At 47.6% G+C, this 15,070-nt stretch overlaps 1 protein-coding gene across 3 annotated transcripts in view; it reads right to left on the bottom strand.

The window, feature by feature from the left end:
- The window catches only part of afg1lb (AFG1 like ATPase b), a 267,168-nt gene that overhangs the window by 1,917 nt on the left and 250,181 nt on the right, over nucleotides 1–15,070 (bottom strand). For all 3 annotated transcript variants that reach the window (XM_072499963.1, XM_072499964.1, XM_072499965.1), the window contains 2 exons: nucleotides 5,062–5,202; nucleotides 4,320–4,433 (listed from right to left, as the gene is read on the bottom strand). In XM_072499963.1, the coding sequence (XP_072356064.1) occupies nucleotides 4,320–4,433; nucleotides 5,062–5,202 (255 nt within the window). The remainder of the gene's footprint in view (nucleotides 1–4,319; nucleotides 4,434–5,061; nucleotides 5,203–15,070) is intronic.

The raw sequence follows: 15,070 nt of genomic DNA, 5'->3' as shown, positions 1-15,070 counted from the left end.
CGGATGATCTCCTATGGGACTGCTTAGAGTCAGTGGACTGGTAAGTATTTAAAAACTCTGCGACCAGCCTGAACGAGTACGCCACTACTGTAACTGACTTCATTAGTAAGTGTGTAGAAGACTGTGTGCCAAAGAAACAAATCCGCGTGTTTCCCAACCGGAAACCCTGGATGAACAGGGATATCCACTGCTTGCTGAAGTGTAGGTCTGAGGCGTTCAAGTCAGGCGACCCTGACCTCTACAAGAAAGCCAGATATGATCTAAGAAGATCCATCAAAGATGCCAAAAGACAGTATCGGACCGAGTCCCAGGCTAGCCACACTGACCCCCGCCGACTATGGCAAGGTCTGCAAGACATTAACGGGCTATAAGATGAAGGCATGTAAAATCACCAGCTCCAATGCACCCCTCCCTGATGAGCTCAACGCATTCTATGCACGTTTTGAACAAGAGGTCAGCGAGAGCAAGCCCTCCACCCCAGAAGCCTCGGATGAACTTGTATCTGAGATCACCACTGCAGACATCAGAGCAGCCTTCTCGAAGGTCAACCCTCAGAAAGCCACTGGCCCGGATGGGATACCCGAATGGGCATTCAGGTCTTGCGCAGATCAGCTGGCGGGGGTTTTCGCAGACATCTTCAACCTCTCTTTACAACAATCCAAGGTCCTTATCTGCTTCAAGAAGACGACCTTCATCCCTGTACCAAAAAAACGTCAAGCAGTGTGCCTTAATGACTATCGTCCAGTGGCTCTGACATCCATCATCATGAAGTGCTTCGAAAGGTTAGTCATGGCACGAATCAACTCCAGCCTCCCGGATTACCTTGATCCACTACAGTTCGCCTACCGCTGCAACAGGTCCACATCAGACGCCATCTCCATGGCCCTGCACACTACTATGGAACATCTAGATAACAAAGACATCTATGTCAGACTCCTATTTATTGACGACAGCTCAGCCTTCAACACCATCATTCCTACAAAACTCATCTCTAAACTCCGTGGCCTTGGCCTCGGCTCCTCCCTCTGTGACTGGATCCTGAATTTTCTAACCCACAGGCCACAATCAGTAAAGATAAACAACAACACCTCCTCTACGATCATCCTCACCACCTGTGCCCCACAAGGCTGAGTCCTCAGCCCCCTACTATACTCCTTATACACCTATGACTGTGTGGCCAAATTCCCCTCCAACTCGATTTTCAAATTTGCTGATGACACCACAGGAGTGAGTGCGTCGGATTTCAAACAATGACGAGACAGAGTACAGGAATGAGATAGCGAGTCTGGTGAACTGGTGCGACGACAATAATCTCTCCCTCAATGTCAACAAAACGAAGGAGATTGTCATCGACTTCAGGAAGCGTAGTGGAGAACATGCCCCTGTCTACATCAATGGGAACAAAGTAGAAAGGGTCGAGAGCTTCAAGCTTTTAGGTGTCCAGATCACCAACAGCCTGTCCTGGTCCCCCCATGCCGACACTATAGTTAAGAAAGCCCACCAACAACTCTACTTTCTCTGAAGACGAAGGAAATTTGGCATGCCACGTACGACTCTCACCAACTTCTACAGATGCACCATAGAAAGCATTCTTTCTGGTTGTATCACAGCTTGGCATGGATCCTGCTCTGCTCAAGACCGCAGGAAATTACAAAAGGTCGTGAATGTAGCCCAATCCATCACGCAAACCAGCCTCCCATCCATCGACTCTGTCTATAATTCCCGCTGCCTCGGAAAGGCAGCCAGCATAATTAAGGACCCCACGCACCCCGGACAGGAAAAAGATACCAAGGTTTGAGGTAACGTACCAACCGACTCAAGAACAGCTTCTTCCCTACTGCCATCAGACTTTTGAATGGACCTGCCTCGTATTAAGTTGATCTTTTCTCTACACCTTGCTATAACTGTAACATTACATTCTGTAGTCTCTCCTTCCTTCCCGATGTACGGTATGCGTTGTCTGTACAGCATGCAAGAAACAATACTTTTCACTGTACACTAATACATGTGACAATAATAAATCAAATCAAATCAAAAAATGTTGGAGGCAAGACGACTGGTGAATCAGCTGGGGATGGTGGACCAAACTTGCTCCTTCAGGAACTTCTGATAGGTAGGTTCAAGGTCTGGTTTCACAGTAACTTCATTGAAGCCTACTCGTGACAATAAGCGATTATTATTATTAATGTGAGGGGGGTGAATGGGGGCCATGGGGATGAATGGGTGGACATAGGCTGGGTTGAGTAAAAGGGAGAGGCTTTGCAGTGCGTGTACTCCCCACCAATTGCCTGACACCAGTTAGCACAGCTAAAGCTGCTGGGTTTCCCACATGGTGGGGAGTCCCTCCCAACTGCAGGTGAAATCCTGGTAGCGGCGAGATGATGACATTAAATGGCTATTAATCAGCCCTGTTAAGGGCCTCAATAGGACTACCTGATACCTTCCTCAACCCCTGTAAAATTTCAGATAGGTTTGACAGTGGTCTGTCTGGTAGGTGGCAGGAAGGTCACCCACTGGATCTTATGTGCCCCCGACCCCACTTCAAACCTGCCACTGGGGGGTGGGGGCAGAAAATTCAGTCCCATGTTTTTAACGTAGATAATCAATAGCTAGTACTTGCCGGATTAAAAAATAATTAATACATACACCATAAATAAAGAATTTTAGATACACAGCTAGGCTGGTTTAGCACAGTGGGCTAAACAGCTGGCTTGTAATGCAGATCAAGGCCAGCAGCGCCGGTTCAATTCCCGTACCAGCCTCCCCGAACAGGCGCCGGAATGTGGCGACTAGGGGCTTTTCACAGTAACTTCATTGAAACCTACGTGTGCCAATAAGTGATTATTATTAGTTGTCATTTTCTGGTTGCAAAGTCTGGCAATTAATCTGGTGCATTCCTTTTTTTTTCTTTTAAATTTAGAGTACCCAATTCTTTTTTACCCAATTAAGGGGCAATTTAGCATGGCCAATCCACCTAATCTGAACATCTTTGAGTTGTGGGGGTGAAACCCAGGCAGACACGGGGAGAATGTGCAAACGCCACACCGACAGTGACCCAGGGTTGGGATTGAACCCGGGTCTTCAGCGCCGTGGGCAGCGGTGCTAACCACTGCACCACCCAATCTGGTGTATTCCTTTGAACCATAATTATTTTATCAAACATAATTAATATTAGACAATCTATTTTGTGACAAAGCCAACATTCGCTATTTACTGATTGAGCCAATTATGATTAGTCAGTGGATTTGCCTACTCTATAAAACTCGATGGAGCTCTTACTGAGTGATAGTGCCTCCCGCACACCCGGAAACAAAGCTGGAGTGGAACTGACCTGCTCCATGCAAGCCCACACCACCCTACAGTCATAATGTGCGGGCAGGCGTACAATTTTATGTAATAATAATCTTTATTAGTGTCACAAGTAGGCTTACATTAACACTGCAATGAAGTTACTGTAAAAATCCTCAATACAAGGGCGATGTGGGAGTTGCCTGGGACTCACGTTTTCCTAGTGGGTTTCGTCCGGGTGCTCCGGCTTCCTTTCTCAGTCCAAAGATGTGCAGGTTAGGTGGATTGGCCGTGATACATGGGCAGGGTTACAGTGATAGGGGGTGGGAGTGGGCCTCGGGGGAGCGCTTTTTCGGTGATGAGGTATAGACTCACTGGGCCAAATTGCTTCGTTCTACATTATCGGGATTCTATGGATTCATCCCCTCTTACTAGGGAGGAAGTCCTGCCCTCTTGAAGTGCTGGCCAATCGATTGGCTGGCAGCTCCATCAGTCCAGGGAGCACAAAGAGAGAATTAGTCATCGCTGCTGTGACTGCAAAAACTAAGAATGCCAATGGATCTCTGCAGCTGGTAATCCGGGGTGTTGGGCCAGGATGGTTTTAGCAGGCAAGGCAGGGGAAAGGGAGAGTTGAGTTTATGGCCACAGCTGAAGGTGGCTTGGGAGAGGGTCTGACCCCGATCCGCAAGAGGTAGCCCCTCAAGATTGAAACCGCCCCCTTCCTTTCCACCCTTTGAAGAATGGAGTTAAAAAATTGCGCTGCCCTTTCTTGTCCGACTGTCCATGCCATACATTTCATGGTGTGGGCAGCGTATTATTAATGTCAACTAGTTGGTAACAAACCTAATTAACCCCCCCTGCCCGGCAAGGGTATGTAAAATGCGCCCAGAGGGGTGGGGTTCTGATGTCCCAGTATTGTGTGAAGAGGATGGATGCCATTGGAGGGCAGTGTGTCTGTCTACTACAGCACCCGATCAATAGAGAGCCTAGAGAGCCGAGAGAGGAGAAAAATAAAAACAACAACTGCTCACATGATCCAGTTCTAGGTCATCTATGAACTCTCTGGCATCGTCCTCCTGGCTGTCATCGTCCTTCTGAACAAACAAACTCTCCAATGGCAATGCAGCTGAGCAGATAACTCTGACCTTTAAGAATGTAAGAAAAGAAGCAAGGATTACGATGCAATTAAACTGGAAAGTTTTCATTAGATTTTACAAATATTTTAAAATTGTAAATAGTGCCTGATTGATAATGCCAGTGGTTAATTGTGAAACATTCATAAAAAGTTTGGCATTGCAAATTTTTGAAATTAACATGGTCTCTTATTTCTTGGCTCACAAAAGTGAGAGAGAGAGAGAGAGAAAGCTGACTGGTGGTGATTTAATCGGCGCCCAAAAGCAGTGACGCATTTTGGAAGGTAGTATTATAAATACCTACAGAATTATACGTGAAATTAAATGAATGTCGTCATCGAGGACCTTAGGCTGAGAGAGAGAAAGAGAGAGAAAGAAAGAGAGAGAGAGAGAGAAAGGAAATTGCTGGGAAAGTCAGAGTTTGAGACTTAGAACCTGGAAGTGGGAAACAGCTGACGATCCGATGGGGTAAATGACCTTCTTCAATGTTGTACTGTTCAATGTTTCTATGAAACACTGAAAATAATTTTAAGAATCTTAACTTTGAAACAAAATCTTCAACATGGCTTTAGAAGCAAAGATCCAGTTAATTATGATGTTGCATCAAAATAATTTCCAGTGTAATCAAATGAAATCCAACCTTGTTATCGTAAAAGGCATCAATAAGAGTGATTAAGCGTCGAGCTTGTGCCTTCTTTGCCAAAGTCAGCATTGGTATGTTCCGGATAAATACCGTGTCAAAATATTTGGCCATTTCCAGGTAGTCACTTGCTCCAAGGGGCTGCAATTTAAAGCAGAGCCAAATTATAATATACTTTCATTCTGATGCTTGTTGCCTCCAGCTTTCATTTAGTGATTTCATTTTCAGCTTTATGCCCGCAACAAGGACAGATTTTTTTCTTTTTTTTTTTTAAGTTGTGCCAATAAAGGGGAGGAATGGGACACTGCAATACCTACAACCTGGTCAGTCCTCCACCAGATCTGGGAGGGTCTTGATGTTTCTATTCTGCCTTAACCTCAGTGTAATTACACAAACATATCGTTCTCTATGTCCCACCCCATGTCACCTCAGTAGGTGAGGTTTTCAACTGAATATCAATGTGTTAATTTGGGTTTTCACTTTGGAACCAAACAGAATAGCCTACACTCCCAGGCTTGTCTTGGGAGTAATCAGGAATTAAAATTTAGGGCTGGATTCTCCGCATCCTCGCGGCCGGCGCGGTGGCGGAGAATCCAGATAGATGCGGAAATCGGGACTGGCGCTCGTTCGCCGATTCACTGAGCGCCGAAAAGCGGTGTCACCAGAGAGTACGCTGCGCCACCTGGGGCCATTGCCAGAGGCCTGCTCTGACATCCTCCGCCCCCGACCGGCCCAAGTCCCGACGACGTGGATCTAACCTGGTCCACCCAGTCGGGATGCGTGACGGCTGCGGACTCGGTCAGCGGCCGCCCTGGTGGGGGGCGGGCGGATCGGAGGCCGGGGGGGCCTTATAGGTGGCCGGGGAATGTTCATGCAGGGTTTGAGGGTCGGGCGCGTGGTCGATTGGGGGTCTCCTTTGTGGGTCTACCTCCGCGGTCCGGGTCCGCCATGGAGCACGGTGCGGCCGCTGGAAGACGCCGCCTTGCACTTGCGCGGCCTTAGACACGGAAGTGCAGGGGCCCATATCTGCAGCAAAAGCTGTGAGATTCACGACGGGTCCCTGCTAGTAGAAATTTGTGTCCCTTTAATCCAGGATATTCAAGAGTAAAACTCCACCGTTTTAACCTGTGTCGGCACATAGTCCCAATAATGGAGAATCCAGCCCTTAACCTCTTGGACACTGCTATAGACAACCCTTAAGGAAAGTCACGGAGGCATTTAAAAAAACTCTTGATTTCTTTTAACTTATTTAATAGCTATAAAAATATGATATAGACTGACGCAAAAGGGTGGGGCGATAACTTCATTGCAACGTTAATGTAAGCCTACTTGTGACAATAATAAAGATTATTATTATTATAAGTGGACACCCATTTGATGAACGCTCTATGAATGCATCCAATCAGAGTTAGCAACCAAAACTGATTGGGAGCTCGATTAAAACTGCTCAAAAAGATTCAATTGCGCCTGTTGTGGGCAGCAGGCACTGGCCTCATCAGTCCGAGCCGGACTCAAAAGCAAGTCCCAGCGTTGAAGACAGATCCCATTGGAGTGGCCAATCTAATTCTGAATCGCAGCAAATCAAGAAACTTCCTCAGGAGAACAGAAAGTAAAATAGTACAGATGTTGGGCGAAATTCTCCCCCAAAATGTCTAGGTTCAGTTGTGGCGGGTTTTTCATGGAGTTTCCCGCTGGCTCTGCCGACAAGTTCCCCACCGTTATTCAATGACACTTAGTCACTATTTTGGGCCCTGGGTAGTTTCTCACCGGTTTAGCCCACACTTCAAATTTTCTTTTAGCACTGGGGAGCTGAGCTCAGAGATCGGGCCACGATTTTGTAACCCCCTACCCTCCCCCACCCTCCTTTCATGAACATGGCCTGTTTCGGGCTACGACCTTTGGCAGTGCCACCCTGGCACCCTTGCATTGCCACTCAGGCAGTGCTCCTGCCAGCTAGTGCCAGCTGGGCAGTACCAAGGTGCCCACGCTCCAGGGGGAGGGCCAGGGAGCCACCCTGCCCTAACCCTGACCACCCAAGGGCCTCCAATGGCCCAGGAGACCCCCTGGTACCATTTTGCCTGGTCCACGTTTGTGCGGACCAGCACTGAACGGCACCCGGCTGTGGCCTAGTTGGGGAGGCTGGTGGATCCCGGGTGAATTTGCCGAATCTGGTTTAAAACTGGCTTTGGAGTGCGCCGTTTGGTCCCCTCCCTTGTAGCCATGTTTCTGACTGGGCCGCCTCTCGGGACTTGGGTGGACCCCGTGAGGCGTGAAGACTGCCGGCAAGCCCGCGAGAGGCCTCTCCCGGCATTCACCAGCCGCACCGCTCTCGAGCGAGAGTGTCCGGTGGATCGCGACCATTGGAAATCTAAAATGAATAAGGAAATTACTGGAAACACTGAACAAGTCAGTCAAATGTGACGAGAAATGACAAGTTTCGGGCATAGCCATTCAATCAGAACAAAATATCAAAAAGGAATTACAAATGAATATCACAGTGATGGAAAGGGATGGAGATAAAAAGAACACAATGTGTTAGATGGTGCACAGGAAATGATTAACTGACAGAAGTGACAATGCAAGATAACATGAAACAGATTGAGAAAAATAAAATAAATATACAAGACCCAGAATGTGCGAATAGTTAAAATTCCTAAACAGAGTGGGGATGTGGGGGGGGGGGGGCAAGTCAACGTACAGTACTCTGTGTAAGAATGGTTGGAAACACAGCTGAATTAGCTGGTACTATTATGGGCCAGGGTTTAGAGAACACCAAAGTGTATCATGGAGTTCATCTGACCCACAACATTTAATAGATTTTGGTTATGGGGAGCACAAGGGCCCACTGTACAGGTGTGATGCAACAGAGAACTAAAAGTATTTTTAAACAAAAACAATGTTTATTCTATGAATCCAGTTAACATTTTATAAACACACAGTAAACAGTTTATCAACTACCAGCCCTGATAACCGCCCCAAAAGATACAGAACTCTACAGATAACCCTTAATAACTTTCTAAACAATATCCATAACAAAGACAGTAGGTTTGCATTCCTTACAGAAACAGGTATTACTTTGAAATCATCAAGTGATCTGGAGACATTCTTTAGCATGCAGAGAGAGAGATCAATATACATCTACTTGGTTTGAACACAGCTCTCCAACTGAAAGCGAAACTAAACACAGAGCCAAAAAGAGATTCTAGCTCAAAACGAAAGTAAAAAGCAGAGCAGAGCTCAGCTCCACCCACACAATGGCATTAATTCAGCTATTTGATAAACATCCATTTCTTAAAGGGACTCTCACATGACAGTACTTTGTGACTACTATTTTAAACTGGCATGGGGGTGCATGGCAAAAAATAAATTAATGCCAATTTGATATAGTTTACCAAAGATGAGATCTAAGAGTGCTTGAATTTCAGTTTGGTCTCAACACATCACATAATTATCACATTCTAAGCAACTCAATAATTTCAAAATATATCAAATATGTAATGGTTCTAGCAAATCTATCATGGCGTTCCCACTGATATCTGGAGTATTTTTGTTAAGTTGTGCTGCTGAGATGCAGTTGTATTGAACCTGGCCTTGTGGAGTAATAATCCAACTCGATCCGAATCTAGGTAACTTTGAAAAAAAAAATCTTAGGATGTGTGTAATACTGGTAATGCAGCATTTATTGTCCATGCCTGATTAGGTCCCATGAACACAGGACCGATTAAGTTGGCAGATTTCCTTCCCTGAGGCATTTGCATGTGTATGATTATCCAGCAGCTTTCATTGTTATTTTCTGATGCTAGCTGACAACTTAGTCAATTCACTAAGGCCAAATTTGTTGAATTCAATTTCACAGCTTCTGTGAATTCATCATCAGATCATGCTTTAAAAAAAAAAGTTAGAGTACCCAATTTTTCCCCCCCCAATTAAGGGGCAGTTTAGCATGTCCAATCCACCTACCCTGCACATCTTTTGGGCTGTGAGAGTGAGACCCACGCAGACACGGAGAGAATGTGCAAACTCCACATGGAGGGGTGTGAATTGTGGAAAGCTGCTGTCGGGTGAGCTTCTAGAACTAATATATTTCAGGCAGTGGTTAAACCCGAGACACTACACAGGCAGTGTCTCCCACTCATCCTCCTCCTCGAACCAAAAAAAAAAAAGACTGTGTGGGGAGTTGGTGAGGTAAGCTTTTCTTTCCTTTTCCTCTCTCCACCCTTCCACCACCTCTAACCTGCGGGGAATGTGAAAATCAGGTAATTTTTTTTTGCTCTCTCTGTAATTGTCAAGTGGATAAATGGAAGGGATGGCAGAGACGGCAGTGCAATGTTCCTCCTGCAAGATGTTCGAGGTGAGGGACATCGTCAGTGGCCCTGCTGAGTTCACCTGCGGGAAGTGCACCCATCTCCAGCTCCTCAAAGACCGTGTTAGGGAACCCGAGGTGGAGCTGGATGAACTGAGGTTAATTCGGGAGACAGAGTCGGTTATAGATAGAAGCTACAGGGATGTAGTTACTCCTAAGAATGAAGGTAGCTGGGTGACATTTAAAAGGAGGGGGAAGAAGCAGCCAGTGCAGGGATCCCCTGCGGTTGTTCCCTCAATAACAGGTATACCATTTTGAATACGGTTGGGAGGGGGGGGGGACCCCTACAGAAGTAAACCACGGTGACCAGGTCTCTGGCATGGAGTCTGTCCCTGTGGCTCAGAAGAGAAGGGGGAAGAGCAGGAGAGCATTCGTTATTGGAGACTCTATAGTTAGAGGTACAGATAGGCAGTTCTGTGGCAACGATAGAGGCTCGCGGTTGGTGTGTTGCCTCCCGGGTGCCAAGGTCCGTGACATCTCTCACTTCCACTTGCGGCTATGCCGAAGTAGGTCGCACATTCGGCAGCTCCCGCCAGGAACGGACTTTTGGGCTCTTCAGTCGATCCCCCAATTGCCCCAACGGCAATTGTTCGACGACTCCCAGTGTGGGAAGGTGACAGCAAGGTTCCCCCGGCACTATATGGATTGGACCAGGAGTGGAGCGGTTAAGAAAGTGATTCTGGTGCAGCGGAAAGTGCGAGGGAGGAGAAGCAAGAAGGCAGCGGGTGGAGACCAAGCAGCGTGGGCGCAGGAGCAGCAGGAGTTCCTTAAACGCTGCTTGGCGGAGCTGAAGACAGAAATGCTGGCGCCAATGAAGGCGGCGATTGAGAAGCTTGTGGAGACCCAGAAGGCCCAAGGGGCGGCGATCCGGGAGGTGCGGCAAAAAGCCTCGGAGAACGAGGACGAGATCTTGGGCCAGGTGGTGAAGGTGGAGGCGCTGCACAAGAGGTGAGCGGAAAAATTCGAGGACCTGGAGAATAGGTAGAGGAGGAAGAAACTTCGGATTCTGGGTCTCCTTGAAGGAGTGGAGGGGCCCGATGCCGGGGCTTTTATGAGCATGATGCTCAATTCGCTGATGGGCGTGGGAGCTTTCCCAAGGCCCCTGGAGCTCGATGGGGCTCATCGGGTCCTGGCAAGGAGACCCAAAGCCAACGAGCCGCCAAGGGCTATAGTGGTGAGGTTCCACCGCTTTATGGACAGAGAGTGCGTCCTGAGATGGGCCAAAAAAGAACAGAGCAGCAGGTGGGAGAACACAGAGATCCAAATTTACCAGGACTGGAGTGCGGAGGTGGCTAAGAAGAGGGCTGGTTTTAACCGGGCTAAGGCGGTTTTCCATCGGAAGGGGGTGAAGTTCGGGATGCTGCAGCCAGCGTGATTGTGGGTCACGTTCTAAGCTGGAGAGGAGCGCACACTGACTGCCAAGGGATGGGGGGGTTCTCACACTGGGGGATCGATGGAATGGTGGGAGAGGCCGGGGTCAGCAGGAGTCAGCTGACTTATGGGAGTGTCATGGGGGGAGCAAAATGGCTAGATGAGGATCTAGCGGGGGGAGAACTGGGTTGTGCTGCATTGGCCAAAGGGGAGCTGGAGCAAGTGTTATCTCAGTGTGCTTAACACGGCAGATAGTATAATGGCTGCAGAAAGGAAGCTTGAGAAGGATCTGTCGACTGAGGTAGTGTGGGCTGAAGTTAGAAATAGGAAAGGAGCGGTCACTTTGTTAGGAGTTTTCTATAGGCCCCCAAACAGAAACAGAGATGTGGAGGAAAAGACTGCAATGCAGATTTTGGATCGGTGCGGTAGTCACAGGGTAGTTGTCATGGGTGACTTCAACTTTCCAAATATTGATTGGAACCACTATAATTCGAATAGTTTGGATGGGGCTGTTTTTATCCAGTGTGTGCAGGAGAGTTTCCTCACACAATATGTGGATAGACCGACAAGAGGCGGGGCCACATTGGATTTGGTACTGGGTAATGAACCGGGCCAAGTGTTAGATTTGATTGTGGGAAAGCACTTTGGAGATAGTGACCACAATTTGGTGACTTTCACTATTGCAATGGAGAAGGAGAGGAATATACGGCAGGGCAAGGTTTATAACTGGGGGAAGGGTAATTACGATGCGATTAGGCAAGAATTGGGGAGCATAAGATGGAAACAGGAACTGTCAGGGATAGGCACAATTGAGATTAGTAATTGAGATTAGCAGAGCATTAGTAATTGGGGACTCTATAGTCAGGGGCACAGATAGGAGATTTTGTGGGAGCGTGAGAGACTCACGTTTGGTATGTTGCCTCCCAGGTGCAAGGGTACGTGATGTCTCGGATCGTGTTTTCCGGGTCCTTAGGGGGAGGGGGAGCAGCCCCAAGTCGTGGTCCACATTGGCACCAACGACATAGGTAGGAAAGGGGACAAGGATGTCAGGCAGGCTTTCAGGGAGCTAGGATGGAAGCTCAGAACTAGAACAAACAGAGTTGTTATCTCTGGGTTGTTGCCCGTGCCACGTGATAGTGAGATGAGGAATAGGGAGAGAGAGCATTTAAACACGTGGCTACAGGGATGGTGCAGGCGGGAGGGTTTCAGATTTTTGGATAACTGGGGCTCTTTCTGGGGAAGGTGGGACCTCTACAGACAGGATGGTCTACATCTGAACCTGAGGGGCACAAATATCCTGGGGGGGAGATTTGTTAGTGCTCTTTGGGGGGGTTTAAACTAATGCAGCAGGGGCATGGGAACCTGGATTGTAGTTTTAGGGTAAGGGAGAATGAGAGTATAGAGGTCAGGAGCACAGATTTGACGTCGCAGGAGGGGGCCAGCGTTCAGGTAGGTGGTTTGAAGTGTGTCTACTTCAATGCCAGGAGTATACGAAACAAGGTAGGGGAACTGGCAGCGTGGGTTGGTACCTGGGACTTCGATGTTGTGGCCATTTCGGAGACATGGATAGAGCAGGGACAGGAATGGATGTTGCAGGTTCCGGGGTTTAGGTGTTTTAGTAAGCTCAGAGAAGGAGGCAAAAGAGGGGGAGGTGTGGCGCTGCCAGTCAAGAGCAGTATTACGGTGGCGGAGAGGATGCTAGATGGGGACTCTTCTTCCGAGGTAGTATTGGCTGAAGTTAGAAACAGGAAAGGAGAGGTCACCCTGTTGGGAGTTTTTTATAGGCCTCCTAATAGTTCTAGGGATGTAGAGGAAAGGATGGCGAAGATGATTCTGGATATGAGCGAAAGTAACAGGGTAGTTATTATGGGAGACTTTAACTTTCCAAATATTGACTGGAAAAGATATAGTTCGAGTACAATAAATGGGTCGTTTTTTGTACAGTGTGTGCAGGAGGGTTTCCTGAAACAATATGTTGACAGGCCAACAAGAGGCGAGGCCACGTTGGATTTGGTTTTGGGTAATGAACCAGGCCAGGTGTTGGATTTGGAGGTAGGAGAGCACTTTGGGGACAGTGACCACAATTCGGTGACGTTTACGTTAATGATGGAAAGGGATAAGTATACACCGCAGGGCAAGAGTTATAGCTGGGGGAAGGGCAATTATGATGCCATTAGACGTGACTTGGGGGGGATAAGGTGGAGAAGTAGGCTGCAAGTGTTGGGCACACTGGATAAGTGGGGCTTGTTCAAGGATCAGCTACTGCGTGTTCTTGATAAGTATGTACCGGTCAGACAGGGAGGAAGGCGTCGAGCGAGGGAACCGTGGTTTACCAAGGAAGTGGAATCTCTTGTTAAGAGGAAGAAGGAGGCCTATGTGAAGATGAAGTGTGAAGTTTCGGTTGGGGCGATGGATAGTTACAAGGTAGCGAGGAAGGATCTAAAGAGAGAGCTAAGACGAGCAAGGAGGGGACATGAGAAGTATTTGGCAGGAAGGATCAAGGAAAACCCAAAAGCTTTCTATAGGTATGTCAGGAATAAGCGAATGACTAGGGAAAGAGTAGGACCAGTCAAGGACAGGGATGGGAAATTGTGTGTGGAGTCTGAAGAGATAGGCGAGATACTAAATGAATATTTTTCGTCAGTATTCACTCAGGAAAAAGATAATGTTGTGGAGGAGAATGCTGAGCCGCAGGCTAATAGAATAGATGGCATTGAGGTACGTAGGGAAGAGGTGTTGGCAATTCTGGACAGGCTGAAAATAGATAAGTCCCCGGGACCTGATGGGATTTATCCTAGGATTCTATGGGAGGCCAGGGAAGAGATTGCTGGACCTTTGGCTTTGATTTTTATGTCATCATTGGCTACAGGAATAGTGCCAGAGGACTGGAGGACAGCAAATGTGGTCCCTTTGTTCAAAAAGGGGAGCAGAGGCAACCCCGGCAACTATAGACCGGTGAGCCTCACATCTGTAGTGGGTAAAGTCTTGGAGGGGATTATAAGAGACAAGATTTATAATCATCTAGATAGGAATAATATGATCAGGGATAGTCAGCATGGCTTTGTGAAGGGTAGGTCATGCCTCACAAACCTTATTGAGTTCTTTGAGAAGGTGACTGAACAGGTAGATGAGGGTAGAGCAGTTGATGTGGTGTATATGGATTTCAGCAAAGCGTTTGATAAGGTTCCCCACGGTAGGCTATTGCAAAAAATACGGAGGCTGGGGATTGAGGGTGATTTAGAGATGTGGATCAGAAATTGGCTAGCTGAAAGAAGACAGAGGGTGGTGGTTGATGGGAAATGTTCAGAATGGAGTACAGTCACAAGTGGAGTACCACAAGGATCTGTTCTGGGGCCGTTGCTGTTTGTCATTTTTATCAATGACCTAGAGGAAGGCGCAGAAGGGTGGGTGAGTAAATTTGCAGACGATACTAAAGTCGGTGGTGTTGTCGATAGTGTGGAAGGATGTAGCAGGTTACAGAGGGATATAGATAAGCTGCAGAGCTGGGCTGAGAGGTGGCAAATGGAGTTTAATGTAGAGAAGTGTGAGGTGATTCACTTTGGAAGGAATAACAGGAATGCGGAATATTTGGCTAATGGTAAAGTTCTTGAAAGTGTGGATGAGCAGAGGGATCTAGGTGTCCATGTACATAGATCCCTGAAAGTTGCCACCCAGGTTGATAGGGTTGTGAAGAAGGCCTATGGAGTGTTGGCCTTTATTGGTAGAGGGATTGAGTTCCGGAGTCGGGAGGTCATGTTGCAGCTGTACAGAACTCTGGTACGGCCGCATTTGGAGTATTGCGTACAGTTCTGGTCACCGCATTATAGGAAGGACGTGGAGGCTTTGGAGCGGGTGCAGAGGAGATTTACCAGGATGTTGCCTGGTATGGAGGGAAAATCTTATGAGGAAAGGCTGATGGACTTGAGGTTGTTTTCGTTGGAGAGAAGAAGGTTAAGAGGAGACTTAATAGAGGCATACAAAATGATCAGGGGGTTGGATAGGGTGGACAGTGAGAGCCTTCTCCCGCGGATGGATATGGCTGGCACGAGGGGACATAACTTTAAACTGAGGGGTAATAGATATAGGACAGAGGTCAGAGGTAGGTTCTTTACGCAAAGAGTAGTGAGGCCGTGGAATGCCCTACCTGCTACAGTAGTGAACTCGCCAACATTGAGGGCATTTAAAAGTTTATTGGATAAACATATGGATGATAATGGCATAGTGTAGGTTAGATGGCTTTTGTTTCGGTGCAACATCGTGGGCCAAAGGGCCTGT

This window comes from Scyliorhinus torazame, chromosome 4 (assembly GCF_047496885.1).
Source record: "Scyliorhinus torazame isolate Kashiwa2021f chromosome 4, sScyTor2.1, whole genome shotgun sequence".
NCBI lineage: Eukaryota > Metazoa > Chordata > Chondrichthyes > Carcharhiniformes > Scyliorhinidae > Scyliorhinus > Scyliorhinus torazame.
The sequence above is the reverse complement of the archived record's forward strand: the minus strand, read 5'-3'. Positions and strand labels throughout refer to the sequence as shown.